A 19,484-nucleotide genomic window follows, 5' to 3' on the forward strand; every position below is an offset into this window, starting at 1 on the left:
CATGCTCCATCACTGGTCTTACTAGAGATTTATAAAGTATAGGAAGTGATCTGGTGTTTAGCGAGTTGAATGTTCTATTATTTCGATTTTTAGCAGCTTTTAGGTTAAGTCTCACACCAAAAGTATGATTTGAACCCCTCTTAGTAATTCTAAGTAAAGATTAGCCGTTCTCCCTTCTCTTTCCATCTTTTCATTGCCCAAGCATACGTATAAGATGCAATTGCATCTATACTGCAACTTCTAGAACCTTCCTAGCTTGCACACGATAAAATTTTGGAGGGGGGTGCTTTAGCACCCCCCCAAATCCGCCCTTGGGTATGAATAGGTAGTGTGTATATCACAAACTGACAAACCTTTCTATGGTAACTACGTATTTCAACTGCTTTATATAGTTGTGAATTTGGACAACTATATGCAGACTTCCACCTGGTCACCCCCCAAATTCCTGATTCCCCCCAAAGGAGAAATCCTAGAATAAACACTGATATACATGCTAGATGTACGTCATTACATATCCTTTTAGCTATACACCTTCCAAAAGTCTGAGCACTAATATAGCATTATTTGTTTATACCTTCATCCTAAGCACACTTCGACTGAACGCAACAGACTTAATTGGTACCAATTTCTGTACACAGTAAATTCAAATGGATCAATTCAACCATAATGGGTAAATTTAAACTACAAATTTTTTGTTAAAATGACCATCTAAAAGTTGTTATAACTAGGGTATAGGCATTTCAACTAAATCAGTCAAAATAACTAAAGTAGGTCAATATAACTGTTCGCTTAGTATGTTAAAATAACATATTTTGGTAATTTCAGTGTGAATGATCAAGCCTACTACGGTAAAGATTAAATGACCAGCTACATGGGTAAATTTACATTACACTGGCCATTATAAACTCATATGGCTGATTAGCTAGAACAGCTACAAGTTTAGTTGCCCATCTCTGTACTCTCTCCAGGGTATCAATGTGCTTAGCTAAGTATGGGCACCAAAGTTGGTCACAGTACTATAGGTGAGGTCTTACATATGTCTTATACAAGAAAGTAAATAGTTCTTTAGAAATCCTTACAAATGTCCTTTTGAACATTCCCAGAATCTTCGTTGCACAAGCAGCAGCTTTTTCACAATGCAGGGAAAACTTCAAGGATGATGAAGTGCAAATCCCTAGGTCTTTTTCAAAGTCAACTTCGGTCAATTTGTAAGGATTTCTAAAGAACTATTTACTTTCTTGTACTAGACCTCACCTAGAGTACTGTGTCCAACTTTGGTGCCCATACTTAGCTAAGGACATTGATACCCTGGAGAGAGTACAGAGGTGGGCAACTAAACTTGTAGCTGTTCTAGCTAATCAGCCATATGAGTCAATACTGAAATAACTTGGAATTATTCTTTATATTGTCGAAGACAACGTGGTGACCTTGAAACACTTGGCCAGAGGTTGAAGAGACTTTAGGGTATCTGGGTGATATGACTATATCTTACAAAGTTAAAATGAAAAAGTATATCCTTGGGTCATTACTACCAAAAAATCAGTTGCTTGAATTGCAGGTAAAACAACCCAGTCGTTTGTACCCATTTGAATTTACAGTGTATAGCTAACATGATGTAAGTGTACTCTGGATAATAACTCCGGATTTTTGATCACATAGGCAGGCGCACATCATTAGACACACCCTTAAATCTTTACTGTGAAAGGCTCTAATGTGTATTGGAGGGTTAAACGGGGTGCACTTGCTCCATAAAAATCGGCATTAAAAGTCTCACCGTTAAACCATGTTTGTTTTGTCACATTCACTACTGCAGCAGGATAAGTGATAAACTAGTAGCTAGCTATAGCTAGTTGCTTTCACTATAAATGACAGGATTGGGAGGGGGGGGGGTGGCACAATACCACATACACTGTAGTTAGTTATTTAATTAATATAATTTAAAAATATATAATAAACACATGAAGGTTAGTGACACAAGTGCTAGTTGTAGCACACAGCCATAAACAACAATACAAATGTATGCAGTCAGTTGATAACACTCAGGAATACAGTCAGGAATAGTATCAACATTGAGCTAGCTAGCAGACCTGCAAAGTACATGCACAAAGTATGTAATAATGTGTGGGAGATATATATGCAATAGAGAGTTTGCATACAAAAGTATTGTGGAATTAGTTCTAAATATACATTCTTATTAACAACCATTGCTAATCTGCCAATTGCTTTCAATGATAAGTAATGAAGCGAACACTCTTGGTCACCATGGCGCAAGTATCTCAGTAGTTATGTAAAAAGGATAAGGTTAGAAACAAATATCAAATACTAGCTTGAAGTCAGACAAGTGCACGTATATCAAATTTTCATACATTAAGATTCTGACCACAGTTATCCAAGTGACTACAACCTAGTGAGCCTCTTCTGTAAATTCTACACTGAACCATTGAGAATGGCTGTAGTCTTCACACCCAGCCTCACAAATGTCTGACAAACAACAGTTACTAACCATTTTATGAGATTTTGCAGTTTTTACGTCATACGTACTCTGTTTCACATGCAATCCCTCTATTTTGTAAAACTGACCTTTTGGGCACATTAATGGGAAAACTGACTATTTGGGTACACACATTTTAAATTGTTACAAACCTCAAGTATAATTTTCATATGGAATCTGTAGAGCTGTATCGATACCACATTTTACATCTGATACCGATATCCAATATTATTTTATTGTCTATTGTCAAACCGATATGCATTACAACATAAAGAGTATGAAGCATGATCACTATAGCTACATCAAATTACTCGTTTATTATGGTACTTATACTACTTTTAATAGTGCATATAACTCAAGTGAAATATCTGTACTATAGACCTATATTGCTACTTGTAATATCAGTGCTGATACCAATATAATATCAGTACAGCCAGTACGAGTGCTATCCCATAGCCACTTAATCGCTGCGTGGGTTTTCACATGCCTATAAGTTGGTTAAATTTTAGTATGAAAATTGGTAGCCAGATAGTGCAGCTATCTTGTGGTGGTAATATTAAGATTTTAGTGCCAAAAATAATCAGTTTTCTAAAATCAGGTCACGTATTAAGATATTACAACATGTTTCTTACATACCTGCTGTCCCGCCATTTCCACCTGTGAAAGAATACTTAATATAATTACCAGTATCACGTGAATACACTACGTACAAAAGAAGAATATGCATGAATACTCTATTAGAGAATATTAATATTTTAAGTATTGTATTTTATAGTCACAGCTATGTTTCCATGCCTTCCAACAAGGAAAACATTATGAAAGTGTGGTTTGCCTCCTCCAACTACTTCAATATGAAATAATAGGTAAACAAAACTCCATCCACTTTACATGTGTACTCCATCTACTTTACTCGTGTGTCCCACGAACATTTGAATATTTAGCAAAGTACTATAGCCTTTTGATAACAGTATTTATGACAGGGTATGATGGGGCTTGAGCCACAACTACAATACAGTAATTATGTCTTGTCTTTCTCAAGTTTTCAATCAATAAGCATGTTCATAAGCAAATTGACAAACAAAAATAAAATGGACTGAACAATTAAAAATCAAATTATTGATGAATAAATTATGAACCTGAACTTTAAGCAGGATTCTTTAACGCAGTATGATATAAAAGTGGTAACTCAAAGACTCAAGTGTGGCCTTCAGGGTTTGAAATATAGTTTTGGGTGTATGCAACACATATATGGTTATATCATACCTGTATTGGCAGTGGAGGGTATTGGTGATATTGCAGCTGTGGGTGTAGTAGTCATAGATGTACTCATAGTAGCTGTTGTCACAGTAGCTGTTGTCACAGTAGCTGTTGTCATAGTGGTAGTTGATGCTGCAGTGGTCACCATTGATGGAGAAGGAGCAGATGAGACAGGAGAATCAGCTTCTGTAAATTAGAAAATTTATGATAACAGAAATGTGCACTCCTGAATGTGTTAACCATGCACATGTAGGAGAAGCTACAGTTGCAATTGTATTGTAAGCATGGACAACAGGAGTAAGCTCTCTTTTTATATTTAGTGAACTGGCTGGACTGGTGAGATTGACCTTGGAATAGACTCTTAACAATAATCCAGGTACTATCTAGCTTTTGCGAGCTACAAAATGTTGATGTTATAAGGTCATGACAAAGTTACAAATACACTAATTTATTAGAATATTTATGAAACACATGTATTAGTTAGTAGTGGTAGAGACTGTTGTTACCATAGTTGGAGGATAGGCTTCAGTGACTGGCCAGGAAGTTTACAGAGGGGTGGATCCAAGGAGGTTCAAATGGTTCCATGGAACCCTAATTTTTGGAAGAGCCTCAACAGCATTCATAATTCGAGATACTCTAATAGAGCAGTCAAGATCGAATAGAGCAGTCACAGTATTCTTCAGAGGAGCAATGTAGCAACTAGCAATCTACGTATGTAGGGAGATAACAGTGCAGTTGGTGGAGGGCAGCTATTGTCAGCAGGTAGTTACCTTTCTGTTTTGTCTTCGACTTACAGCTAGGCTGAAGTTGCAATTCTAGAGTGGAACCCCCTTTAAAAAGGTCTGGATCCGCCCCTATTACATATTTACCTCAAACTCATCTAAAACAGGCTCTTAACAATAATCTGAGCATTATCTAGAAGAGCTGGAGATACCATTACCAAGCTACAACTGCAAATACTGCTCTTCTTTACAATGTCATGTGTGCACTAATTTATTAGGACAATTACAAAAATATGTGTGCCAGCAGTTGTTGAGCATAGTTTGAAAATACATTATGCCATTAAGAATCAATGAGACATGGTTAAAATCATATTGTAGAGCTGATAGTAAAAATTACAACTTTTATGAGCTAAAATAAGATCTATTCTTGACCTTGTGCTGTTGTCTCACAATCACGTCAAATACCTTTAAATGAGACACCACATGTGACCTAATTTTAGAAAACTGTTGATCTACGCACAACAGTACTTTTGTAATAAAATGCATTTAAATACAATGTTCATAGGGAGTTCAAAAATCCTCCATACACAGGTGGGTATCTGAATTACAGACGTTTGTTTATGTTGTGGCGATGAAAGAATTTACAATGATCTTCTTCAATTAATCCGCCTTCCTTCTGGATCACAGAAGAATACCTAGCTTTGGCAAAAACTGTACCTTGGTGGATTCACAAAGTCATAGCGAATACAATGAGCAAATTCATTTCCATATACCAATGTATCAGTAAGCTATGATCGTTTATGTAAGTGCCTGTAGATTAATTTCCAGACGTCTTCTGTACACATTGATTCATTTGCTCATCCGGCTGTCTACTGCCGTATTTCCCACACTGCTTAACTTATAAAGCTGAAACTTAGCCAGTCCATTCCTCTGACCTTGTAGACAACAATGAATGAATTTGATAAATGTGTGTACACGTATATTGATGGTTTTCTAAAACTAGGTCACATATTTATATGTACGTACATCAGTCCACTGGACTGTGATGTAACAACTCATTAATCCTGTCGTTAAGTACATACTACTGGCAAAGTACTGATGCTAACTATTCTTTTTGATGTGGAAACTTTTATCAAACTTTGTTACATGCTGGTGATTTGTATAAGAAGTAAACAGTAGATTTTTTTATTGTTTACACACACACACAGTGACACACACACACAGTGACACACACACACACACAGTGACACACACACACAGTGACACACACACACAGTGACACACACACACAGTGACACACACACACACACACACACACACACACACACACACACACACACACACACACACACACACACACACACACACACACACACACACACACACACACACACACACTTATGAGTCCTTCTACTAATGTAAACATACAAATGTTACCTTGCAGTATCTGGCTTGTAAAACGTGACCAAAATATTGCATAGGATTCCACAAATGCATATCTACAAAAAATTATTACAATGTACTAGACCAACCATTACATTATGTATACTGCAGGGATGCCACTCTCTGCATGGATTACAAATTTATAGCCATTCTAAGCTGAACACACACCTTTCAATGCAAAAGTGCTTTTGCAAGTCTACACACAAGTTTCTTATCACACAAAGAATTTTAAGTTTAACTAGAGATCATAGACATATAAAGTAATGAAACAAGGCTACTTATCCTGGCAGATATATGTACTAGTGGATATTTATCCCTATGGGATGGAGTAGGGATTACTAGTATATCTTTAGGTGTAGGCGACCTTCCTCTTTTTGTAATTTTATGTCTACAATCTCTAATCAAGCCTAAAACTCTACATTTCTTCTTGTATCTTACTAGAGGTCAGCCAGCTATTGGTAAAACGCAGAATTCCGGAATTCAGTGCTCATTAATTTTATCACGTGAGTCATGTGAGTCATATGAGTCTTTGACATGGTGCATCAAACTGGAATCAAAAGCTATAATGAACAGAGGTCAATTCTTCATTAGTAAAGAAACTAGTTGAGAAATATAGTTAACGTATTAAAAATGGGTGACAACGATTGGAGACATTGTAGCACTGAGAAGAAACTGACTGGTGGCAATTTGACTGGTGAAGCGATTTGCTCAAGGATTTGCTGCCTGCCATACACTTCACACATTACACTTAACTAACTATCAGCAAATGTGCTACATACACTCTTGCCTGGCATGCTGCTCAGCATGATTGAGGCTCAGTTGGTAAGCAATACATTAGCCCCGTCAAAAGTCCTGCCACACAGTTTTATCATGCGTACAATAACAATTCAGTGAGTAGCATAGTAGAACAGTGCTAGTGTGCCATTCTTGCTATCATGGATTCACTGGATTTCTCTGTGGCACTTAGCAATTTAGCCAGGATTTAGCCAGGCTGTATTTATTCTGCCAATGCGTCATGCTAAGACTTGATTATATGAATCATGTGATGAAATTGACAGATGCAGAATTCCACTCCAGAATTCTGCGTTTGACCAATAGCCAAATCATCCATAACCATGAAAGCATGAAACACTAGTGTACACAAGCTATGACATAAAGTAATTATAACACCTGAGGCAACATCTTACCGCAAAGTCTAATACAATTACAGCACATAATTGAACACATAAATTGGTATACTCTAGTATAACAATTAGCCTGCTACATAGTAGTCTTCACTACAACCTGTGCTACCTGAACATCAATAAATATTCACAAGGCAATAATACCTGCATGTACACATGTTGTCTAGCTATGTGTGTTAAAGAACAATTCACTACACCACAATATCAGAAGGCTACCAATTATAGTAACAAATCATAGGTTCATACATACCTGAAGTATATACCACCAGTTCCAGCAGGTGGTGCTGTCCAGGGAAGCATTACCATATCCTTTAAATCTGGATTGGTATGTGTGGCAGAAGTCTGAAGGTATAATACAGTTGAGTAATATCATACACAGAGACAAACAGCATACACAGACAGACAGAGAAAAACCATGCAGGATTGGAACTGGGTCAGTGTTACTACGTGTTGACGTGGATGACTGGATAGTAATCTGGTAGTTTAGAGGTACACTGAAATGGTAAAATACACTTTGGCTATTATTAATCCTTACTACTAGTCAGATTTTGTTCTGTTTAGCAGATATAATACATTTTAGTATATTGTGGTTTGTCAATTATATTATGTCATAACACATCAGACAAAGAAAACTTTAGCACAATAAGTGAAGTGCCACTAAAGCAACATATGTACAGCTAGATTCAATTTAGTTTCGTGTCATAATATCTACCATAACAGAATGGTAAGAACTTGTACAGCAGCCAGTTACAAGCCTACGGAAGATACGTAGTTAGTGAATGTACACCAGTCTTGTGGTGAAGAATGTTCGAAAACGCCTGTTAAAGGGACTACAAATTAACAGTACAGTGGTCGAAGTGCATCTAAATTTATTTCTTGGATGTTTTTGTACACAAACCAAAATAATTTTACTTCAGTGAAGCATGAGCTTTGATAGTGTGAAGCACTACAGGCTGTGCTACAGGCAACTACAGAACAACTCCACTATTACTTTTTCGCAGAATGTTAAAGTGATCTTGGAACACTATGAAGTTGAAAAGGAGAACTTGGCATTGCCACCTGCACATTAGACTTTCACTTGTTTATCTACCTTTCCCATTGTAAAGTGTGTAATAACAGTGAAAAATTGAGATACTCTAATAGAACAGTCACTGCAAAATCTTAATAGACAAATGGTATACTTAACTTGGAAGGAATAAAACACTATTGCAAATAAATACAGGCACTACATATATATTACAACTTTATATAGCCATGAACAAGCAAGCACAAAATTATATCAGCATATCGGCTTTAGCATCGGATCAGTAGGTAGCTATTTTGCTGCATTGGTAGAGCACTAGTTTGTCATATCATCTTCATTGCATCTGTAGATAAGCAGTGGTGGATCCAAGGGGGGGACTGGGGGCATGTGCCCCCCTTCATCCCTTTCAAAAAATATGGCATACAAGATAGAGATACTCTAATAGAGCAGTCAATCACTCTAATAAAGCAGTCACAGTGTTCATGAGGCAGTGTAGCTTAACTATGAAGCTACAAATAAGGATCTGAGAAGGATCTTTATATACTTTATAGTATATACATTTGGTAATGGACAGCCATTATTGCTGTGACCTTTTTTTTGCTCTTCAACTTTTCAGCAAAGTGCATCCCCCTTTTCCAAACTTTGGATCCGCCCCTGGATAAAACAACAATTATTTGTGTAAAAACAAAACTCAAAGCCAGTTTATGGTGCTTTGGGTATATATTTAAACTATAAAAAGAAGTGAAATCCATGCAAAAACAGCCAAGCTGTATAAAAAGGGTGCTGCCTTCAAAAAGCCTGGGTGAAAAAAGTTGTGAAATCAAAGGTGGTAACAATGAAATGGTTGCAATGATGTGGATGATAATAAATTTTAATAATGGCTTTATAGATTAATAAAATTTACTATCATCCACATCATTGCAGTCATTTCTAGCTGCCACCTTTGATTTCACAACGTTTTTCACCCAGGCTTTTTGAAGGCCGCACCCTTTATACAGCTTGGCTGTTTTTGTGTGGATTATTATTTTACAGCAAAAAAAAAGATTTTTCTTTAATCTGGGTCACATGTAAAATGAATTTATTTGCGTGAAGACATGGACATGTACATGTATTCTTCAGCAGCCTTTCGGTAGTGTGTTAATGTCTATTGGCAAACATGGGGCTGTGATAATTTGTGCCCGTCTCAGCAAAAACCTGACTTGTTCGCACGATTAATTTTTTTGTTTATTCACTCAGCATTATCTGCAGTGTCCAAGGAATGAATCGCCAAAGTTTCAGCCTTCTGTGGTGTGAAGTTTTGGAATTATAGCGCTAGACAGTAGGAAGAGCAAGATAATCGATTTGTACAGCGACTGAAAATAAACTACAGATGCTTACATTCACAATCATAACTTACGTTTGGATTAGTCTACAATGTAGCAATTTGGTTTAAAATGTTCACCATGGATCAGCACATTAGCTAAGGTATAGTATTAGCCCTGTAGACACTTGTGCATATGGATGTGAAGGTGGTTTGGTAGAAGAAACGATGACGATTTTGTTTACATTTATCGCATCGTAAACAAACGTACGTGACACACAAACCGTTGAAGCTACAGAAACGAAAAAAAGAACTCTCCATGAGCAGTCAAATAAGATGGTATATAGTTTTAATTGCTTTCAATCTTCCTTCTTTGAGTACTGGCCCAATAAAAACTTGTGTATTTTTTCTTTGTAGCATGCGTAATTTTACGAATAATTTTTAAATTTTGATTTTCTCAATACACATGCTTGCACAAAGAAGTCAGGTTTTTGTTGAGACGGTCACATTTATCAATAAAGTGTGCTGAAGTTTGTAGGTGCTATATGTACAAAGCCACTCTACTTATAGGATATGTGTTAGACTTACATGGAACCATGCTCACTAACTGACCATTAATCTCCCAAAACTTACCTGTTTTGGCACCTTTAATATGCTAATGAAGCACCCAAAATGTAGCTCTTTGCACAAGCCTCAATTTTAGCTATAGCAGGTCATATCCAGGTTTGACTTGGAATGCTATCTGGGTCAGTGGGTCAGCAGGCTTCAACCCAGCTCCACCAAAACTTTTCTACAATCCCTTATTGCCTTAGTCATTTTCGAATAAACAACACCCATGTCACTACTACATTGCACAATGAATACATGCACAGCACATGAGATATATATTGGGTGTAACTCAGCCTTACATTTCCAGTACACTGTGCTTTAAAGTTAAGCCCATCAAAAGCGAACATTCCAACAGGAGAATTATCAGCCATTCTTCTTGCTTGGATCATGAATCCTTTGAATGTCGTTCCAGTGGTAGGGCCCATGATTACTACAAATAAGTGATTAGAGTACTGTTTTATTAACGACAATACAATAGTACTGTTACATGACATTGTGCTATGGACCACTAATACAATGTATGGCAGATTCAGCATAGGATCATGTCCTGTTTGTTAAGAAGCATGCATCAGTTTTTCACACCATAAAGCTTAAAAATAGTGAACCTTGTAGTTGATAACAATGTGTTCAAAAGATTAATGACAATAACATTAGATATTACAACTTTCCTCAAATGACATTGTTAGAATTGTTCTCATTAAGAATTTTAGGTAACTTTAATATAATGGCCAAGGCACAAAAAGAGTAAATAGGTTGCACTTTCAGTAAATATTGTATTTTCTATGTTTGAAATGACAATAGCACAATAGCATTAGTAGACAAGCTGTATGCTAGCTATTGGAGACAAAACTCAAAAAAGTCTAGACAAAAGATTCTAGTACAGGTATCCTGTCACTTGTCATACACCAAATTCTGGCATCATCAAATTGTGAAGAAGCAATAGTGCCTGAAGGCACTGCTTCATCAGTCAGTAAAGTCAAATTGTTATGTAGCTACAAAAAATCATGCTGTGCAACTGCAGTTTCTTTGAGGGCTAGACTCTAAAAACTTTAGGAATCCCAACTATAGTTGTACTGAATGAAAGCATTGTTTTGCATCATACACATGTAACCTTGAGTATCTGTGTATGCTGTACACTTACTGGTGTAGCCTCGTCCAGGTATATAGATACGGTTAGGAAAATCACTGAGGTCTGGACCATACCGTATTGTTTCATTAGATCGACTATTAGGAGGATGCATTGGCTCAATTTCTGCACAAGCTTCAAGTGGTGCTCCATCTCGCATTGCATCCACAAACCATAACACACTGTTGAGCAGTATAGTGTAACTCAGGACACTCTAAAATGCCAGAATTAAAAGACAATTTGTCACACACACACACATACGTTGCACAGAAACAATATTATAGCTATTGATATGTGATCTGCTGGGTACACATAATTATTTTTTATTATCAAGTACAAAACTAAACAGTATACTCAAGTAAATTACTGTTCATTAAATATTTATACTTACAAATAAATAAATTGTGGGATGTAACGGCAACTCTATCTTTGTAATTGCAATCGAAATGTAGGCCTGTACTCAGCATAGCAATTACGTATAACTCAAGAGTGAAAGAATGATTATTTAATTACTTTTCATTACATAATAAATATTAATGTATTCAGCTATTACGTATATGTGACTGGTCGGGATCTGCAAGAATCCCACACGTTAGCGCAAGCCTAATTTTACAATAGAATGCAATAAACGCAATGGGTGAAATATTTACACAATTGAAAAAATTCCGCAAGCTTTTTGAGTGCTTGTTTCATAACGAAGGAAGGTGATAATGGCAAAAACCTTGATAGCATTGTGAACCCCAAAGCAAGAGGAGTTCGAAAATCTTTGCTTCATGTCAGTACTTACAAGAGGATGGAAGATATGATAATTAGTCTGCTTCGCATTGGACGATCATTTCATTATTATATTTTTTCTCACGATTTCGTCTTCACCCTGGTCGCAGCAAGGACCTGGAAGACAAAACTTACTCAGCAATGGATTCACCTGTTCATGGAGAACCCTTGGTAGAGAACTGCATTGATCAGTTATGACTCTTTGATTAAGCACTTGTAGTTTGTTTTCCCTATTGTCACTATACAAATTGATTTTTCTGTTGTTGCCACTTTGTAGCACTGTAAGTTCTTGGCTCCTTTGTAAAGCCAAAATTTCGGTTGACCATTCCTTGGCTATCTAGATAAAGAAAATGTAATACAATGGAATTTGAAAAATGCACTAACTTGGGGCTCTTGCAGATCTGGTCACATATGTATTTGTATTGTCTTGGTTATGGTCTACCTGACTCCATGCTCATATTCACTGAACCATAAGGTGTAGGTATCAAATGGTACGGTGGTACCATTTAAGTAGGGATCGCACAGAAAAAAATCCGCCTTTAAAAATCACCCTAGAGACATTTTACATGATGCAAACCACTTTTACAGAATAGTACTACTCCATGTAATATACAAAACAGCATTAAATATAACAAAACACTTACAGGTGGCTGGATATAGAATTTAAAAAAAAGCCAAAACTCGAATTTTAGTATCACTGCCTCACTGCCTGCCTCACAGGCCAAACGAAGCAGTGCATGGCCACTATTTTATGCCACAACAACAAACTCACCAGTGGAATGTGCCTTTTGGGATTCTGACGAGTGTAGGCCCTCTAAGCATTGTCTTTTCTTTTATCTTCAATCAGGCTGTTTGCCTTCTTCTTCATCCAACGAAACCATATTGAGGCATTAATTTTCCGTATCAACACTTTCTTTCAGCAACATAATATTATATAGATGCCACAAAATTATTTCAGAGCTGGATTTCAGAAGTGCTTCAGTCCCGGCACTACTATAAGAGATATGTTGATTTCAGTTCTGTTTGAACATTTCCGTCCTCGCTGCGAGCTACTCTGTTGCGGTTTTTAAATTGAAGTAGCCACAAGAAGTTTTACGGATTGGCTACAACCACTCACAAGAAGTCACTGTGACACTACAATAATACAGCTTAGCTGAAGAAGTGTTTTAGCTTCACCTCACACATAATGCGGAACTTTTAGCATGGATGGAACTGCTCAAACGGAACTGAAATCAACAGCAAATATCTGCAAGTTCGCGATTGGGATCCCATTCGCGATAGGTTTGCTACCATGTCCATCAATTAAAGATCTAGATGGACTAATAGCGATATAGTACAGAGACCACACCTCTTAATAGTAAACAATTAAGATGACCTCACCCCTTATTGGTCTAGCTAGCTGCTCACCTCTTGGCTGATTCGAGGTATACTCTAATACAACAGCCACTCTATTACAATAGGTCATGTATGATATTCTAATAGAACAGTTACAAGTTACATTGTAGCTAGCTGTGCTGCAACAAAAAAACTAAACAAACTAGTATTTTTTTAAAAAAATTGTTAATTTAAAAATGAAGTAGGGATCTATGTAATAAAAGTAGCGAAACAAGAGATGAATGATGGTATTACAGCATAGCTCAGTGGAAAAGTCCCTACTTTGGCACATTAGCTATAACAATTATTTTGCTCAATGCCAAAGTAGGGACTTTTCTACTGAGCTATGCTGTAATACCATCATTCATCTCTTGTTTCGCTACTTTTATTGCATAGATCCCTACTTCATTTTTAAATTAACAATTTTTAATAATACTACTAACTATACAATAAAGTACAATACCGCTCAAATGCAACATCATCGCATGAGAGTGCAAACGATAAAATAACTCACTAATTAAAGGGCATGGCACCCATTTTACTTGTAAGTACTCATCCCAAACGGGATGAATACTTGCAAGCGAAATGGGAGCCACACCCTTTAGTTAGCTAGTTTTTAAATTGCTTGCACTCCCGCGAGATGATGTTGTGTTTGAGCGGTACTGTATAAAAGTTTTATTCACTATTCACTCTTGGCTAAAACAATTAGCAAAACACAAGTATGTAAAAATACTAAAGTAAACAGAAGTATAGCACGTTTGGTTGACTGTTTATTCTGCTAATAATAATTGTCACTTGGTTGCTATGAGAGAGGCTAACAATGCTTGCAATTCAAGGGAGTGACCATGAATATAGTTTGTGCTCTGACCTTTTCTTAACTGGGGCATACGTATGTACAAACATCATGTTTGTACCATATATACATTGGAGTATCCAGGAAATAGCAAGTTTGGCAGGGCATACATTATGTCCTGAATTCACTTGTCATACAAAGCGTTATGAACTTGTGAAGATAATGTATGCAGCATTAGAGAGGCATGCATCAAGAGCTGGCTACATTTTGGGAACAATTTTGGCATCAGTTAGCCCTAAAATATATGTTATATTAAAGATTGTTTGTAAGAACAAAAAAGGTAAACAGGTAACTGTCTGTATAATAAACAAATAATAACAATGGTAAATCTTTTAAACTTTCAACTTCACTATGCATTACAGATTGATAAACAGACTTTACTCTATAGGTAGCAAAATCCATTTCACTGTTATAAGCTAAGCGAACGGATTAGAGTTTTGCTATCATATAACAATATAGACAAGTAGAAGGATTTTTAAGTTGGATTAGGGATCAAGGAAGTAAAAGTCGTGAAACAAAGGAATTAATGGTTAAAAGGTAGTGAAACAAGAAAGGCTGCCTATACCTGCAGATATTGTATCAGAACATGTGCCCCAACAATAAATTACTGAAAAGGTGTGGCCATTATTATTATTATTATTATTACTAGGACCGCGTCACATACAACCAAGTACATACACCAACGTGACAGCCCCCCGGTGAGGCTATTAGGTGGTGAATGCATTATCTCCAAATCAACTCAATATGTCACAGTAGTGACAGATATAACACAATAGTGGCATCGTAACTAAAGGCCACCAGTAGCTAAGTGCCAGTACATCATTGGTGTGGTAATGGCACAGTGATGTGTACAAAGTATATGTATACAAAACATACAGGAGAGAACTATACATTATTGCAGTATTGTATGCAGCAATACATTATAGGCAACATCACCATGCAGATAAAAATTATTAGCCAATATACAGCAATGCATATCAACATCAACTAGAGCTAAGTAAGGTTCATCAGTGATGTAGCAATGGCACAGTGATGGGTGACACACTATAGTTATGCATACACAACTTTCAGGAGATAGCTACACAATGCTGTAGGCGTATGCAAGCCAGATGAACCAGATAAAGGAAGACAGCCAAGCCACTAGCAATGGCGGATCCAGGATGGGGCATTTGGGGCAAATCCCCCCCTCTTCAAGAAATTGCATACAAGATCGAGATACTCTAGTAGAACAGTCAATTACTCTAATAAAGCAGTCACAATGTTCATGAGGCAGTGCAGCTTACTTATGAAGCTATAAATAGGATTTTATTTTACATAACATACGTGATATAATATATTTGGTAAAGGATAACTAGCTATTATTGTTGTGACCTTTTTTTTTTTTGCTCTTCAACTTTTTTCAGCAAGGTGCCCCCTCTCTTTCCAGACTCTGGATCCGCCCCTGACTAGAGCCTAGTAGCTACGCCAGGTGAAGGTAAAAAAGATTAAGCACGTATTGAATTGCCTGACACCAACACAAAGAAAGTTCGCCATGCCAGCTGCACAAGACAAAATTGTTTACTTGTATTTTATATGTAACTGTAAGCTTATTGTAAAGAGCGTGGCATATGTCAGTTTAATGTTTTCTTGTATTGTTTATTTACGTGAATGAATCCACTGGCAGCTGGCATGGAGACTTGAGATGTTACAAACATAAAAACTTACTTGTAATCTTCTTGTTTACACAGGTGGCTTCTGGCTCTCCTGCACGGGCATCACTAATCTTTTTGCTAATCTTCTTCGCGCAATATGTAAGTAATTAAGCAAGGGTGTGGTACTGGGCGTTATATAGAATTACACATATGGTCAAGTCATCAGCACAAACAGGAGCGATGATTATACGTTTGTGCCTTCATTCACAGGCGAATCTATCCCCGCTTAGTTCATGTCTCTAGGCCTCGTAGTTTTCTCAAACATTAATTATTAATTATTTAATTATTTATTTATGACGTAATTTTAACCGCGTTTCGTATTATTCTTAGCACTTGGTTGTATAATTAACACTTTACAGTGACCAGCACTGATTATGCTTCATTTTCAGTTTTGTTCCGCCTGTTACACAGCATTACAAACAAAGAACAGTATGAGAAGCACCTCTGCAATCAATTCAATCACTACAGAAAATATGGACAATTCAACCACTAGCTATGGACTGTCAGTAAACAGAAAGGAGAACAAGGGTAAAGCCCACCATGATGTGTGCATTGTATGTACTGAGGTACGCCATAAGGTACCTGTGGCAACTTTTAACAGTGAAAATATAATGGCTCTAGCCTCAACCATTATTGTGTTATGCTTGTCTGAAGGCATCAGTCAGTCAATCAATCAATAAGTAGATTTCACTGAATAAAAAAATTCATAGTAGCCTATTAGAAATGGTTTGGGTCACACTTATGGTACTTTTGGGCTTGACTATACCTAACCAATACTGCCAAGGTACCATGAAGGTATTGTGAGGCTGATTTTAGGGTGAGTTTCGATCAGAAAAGCCCAAACCTTAATAATTACACAATACTATCGTACTGTATAATACAAGCCCGTATACCTAGCTAGCAATATGTAGCCCTTCATGCACGCCTCAGTTTTAGTTCACATCCAGACTACTATCAAGGACAGTGGATCATTTTGGTCAGCAGTAGTGACCTGAGCAACTTGTTTCATTCCTGATATAATATTGTTAACACTACTCTGGGCTAGAGGAATAGACTGTAGCTCATTATGAATTTTCTTTTATCTGAAACTTCATGACTACGAGCACTGATATTTTCATCCATATCATCAAGGGTGATATGATGTAGCTAAATCGTGCCTGGATCTTATCTGTGAGACATGGCGTTAATACCAGATGTTCCAACCCATGCGAATCAACCCGATTGGTTGTATGCATATGTACAACTAAAGTAAAGTTCTAAAAATAATATAGTAGTTACAGACACAATATGGCTAAACAACTGAACCACAGCCACACCCTTCAGTAGTTAATTGATTTGTTTACTGGTAACTAGGTACTGTCCAAGAGGGTATCACTCCAATAGACACTGTACTATGATCGGCCAAAATCGATTTTGACCGTTGACTTTCATCGAAAATTTGTCTTGACCACTGACATGGTTCCGTTTATTTTCGCTATATTTTCGTGTACTACTTACTCGCGAAGCTTTGACCGTGCTGGGAAAACAGTTTGACCGTTGTTCTTCGTGAAAAATCGGCCTTGTTCATTGACCTTTAGTTTTGACCGCGGTCGCAGATCGTAGTACAGTGCCTATTGGAGTGACACCCCCTTGCTGTCTGGTGAACACAACTAAAACAAGGCCTTCAATTATACTGCAGGATACCACGGCAATAAATCATTTCAGATGAAACCTTTAAACTGACAGTGAATGATGCAACACACACCCGTGGCCGTCAGACCGACAAGGGGATAAACCTTTACGTATTAAAGTACCCATACAACTTCATACACTTCACATCTCACCTTCGAATTCATTTGGTAGAGACCGTAACAAGCGAAGTAGTGAGCGACGATGATACAACAGTTTTATCACACGAAGTTGACCCTTTTGAGGATTGCTTCGTCTGCAATTTAGTGCCACGTGAGACAAAGGCGTTGTCGTGTTTATTTTGTTGTTCTTACTATGCCTCTCGATCATAAAATACCTTCAAGGGTATTGTTACAATGTGCCACAAGGTTTCTACACCACTTAGATCGGACCCCAGGACGATGTGGGCGATTTAGATTATACAGACGATTGCGCGATCTTTGCAACAAAAACCGTCAAGCGAAAACCGAAAACGTGATCCATTTGTTTTGAAAAGTTGCCTAATTACGTAGTAAGCTCACGTTTCCATTGAATTCCTGTGTTGCATAGATTCCGAAATCGTCTGTAGCGGGTGTGTGCACAGTTTGTATACGTACCTTACGGTACACGTGATCATGGCACGTCACAATATCAAAAAGATTAATTAGTTGCAATCTCTATAATGCAATAATTATTTATTATTATTAAAAGTACGTAAGTTACAAATACAAATCAGACAACTAATTTTGGAGCATTAACAACAAGAAAGGTATTGACTATGTTGCCATTGTGTGTGTGTGTGTTAGCTATGTGCCTCCTAATGCGAATAATTATAAATTATTGTTTAGTTAATGGTATCCCTATTTTACCAAAAATTGCAGCTACATGAAAAGGTTGTATACAATCACTGGACTGACTACTGTAGTACTACTGGACTCCCTTTTTCACCAAATATTGGTTAACTGGCTATTATATAGAATATCCTAACCTTATGTAGCTAGACCACTCCCACCTCCACACACACAAAAATAAAGCAGTGTAGCCATGCCAGAAAATGTCAGCCTTTCCCAGCTGCAGCTATACAGGGTGTATGTATCGTCTACCAATGGATGGAGTGACCCAGAAGACCATTTCTGGTAATAGGATGCATGGTTATTATATATATAGCTAAGCATGTTCTGTACGAATGATAAGAAGAATGGGTACATGATTCTCTGGTGATCATGGCATGAAGGAAATGTTTGACTGAAAAACAGATGAGTATATACTTTCATTTAAGTTTTAAACACATTGATGTAGTTAACAGCTGTCTCTTTCAAGATTGAATGGTAATTGATACCTGCGTGCTCATTGTGTTATTTGTGCTAAAATGCACAGGTAGTGCAAAGTAGACAGGTCTACCTGTATATTCTACATTCATGTTGCAATAACTACAACCAATTACCCAAATATACAGAAGAAAGAAAAAAAAACTTGAGTCCACTAGTCCAGTCCAGTGATTGTATACCATCTACATAAAATTTGTTATATATGGTTTAATCTGATCTACCACTATCTAATACGTCTAAGCTGTAACTCACAGTATCTGAATTTTCCATGAGTTGGGAAAGTCACTAGCTATATGCTTTATAGAGGTTAAGAAGGAAATTCAATGTACTTTATTTATACACAGTCAAGCTTTCTCAGTAAACAGAGCTATAGTCAGTGTGCTATCACAGCTGCTGAAAGGCTGTTGCAGATGACACAGCTGTATCTGTTGATACAGCTCTGACCAATGTGGTTAAAATATGCAGCTGTACATAAAACCACATGCACTGAAGTGGCAATCTTTAAAAGCAGTTTCAGCAGTGAGACTTTCTCATCAGCAAACTCTATAATTGTAAGGATAAAGGCTTGCACCTGTACATCCGTAAACACCTATAAAAATTTAGCTGAACATAATATTATATACACTGAAAACTGAATAAACGATTACTGTAATGTCTGTCC

The 19,484-nt window shown here is 37.0% G+C and overlaps 1 protein-coding gene across 1 annotated transcript; it reads right to left on the reverse strand.

Annotated features, from left to right (window-relative positions):
- Positions 1–1,915: 1,915 nt before the first annotated feature.
- Positions 1,916–17,832, reverse strand: LOC136257850 (putative defense protein Hdd11-like). Its single transcript, XM_066051170.1, has 8 exons — positions 17,672–17,832; positions 11,172–11,370; positions 10,330–10,460; positions 7,348–7,439; positions 5,908–5,969; positions 3,755–3,934; positions 3,128–3,148; positions 1,916–2,087 (listed from the first exon to the last, which is right to left on the reverse strand). Exons 1-8 carry the CDS (start codon positions 17,681–17,683, stop codon positions 2,026–2,028), a joined length of 759 nt encoding a protein of 252 aa, XP_065907242.1. The 5' UTR covers positions 17,684–17,832; the 3' UTR covers positions 1,916–2,025.
- Positions 17,833–19,484: the final 1,652 nt, after the last annotated feature.

This window comes from Dysidea avara, chromosome 6, assembly GCF_963678975.1.
Source record: "Dysidea avara chromosome 6, odDysAvar1.4, whole genome shotgun sequence".
Classification (NCBI taxonomy): domain Eukaryota; kingdom Metazoa; phylum Porifera; class Demospongiae; order Dictyoceratida; family Dysideidae; genus Dysidea; species Dysidea avara.

What these genes read in the sequence shown, in the direction of transcription:
- LOC136257850 (XM_066051170.1), bottom strand. An exon ending in AAGCACAGTGTACTGGAAAT is followed by an intron (nt 7,440 to 10,329) that starts GTAAGGCTGAGT and finishes TTATACCTTCAG; the next exon opens with ACTTCTGCCACACATACCAA. An exon ending in ACCCTCCACTGCCAATACAG is followed by an intron (nt 3,149 to 3,754) that starts GTATGATATAAC and finishes ATTCTTTCACAG; the next exon opens with GTGGAAATGGCGGGACAGCA.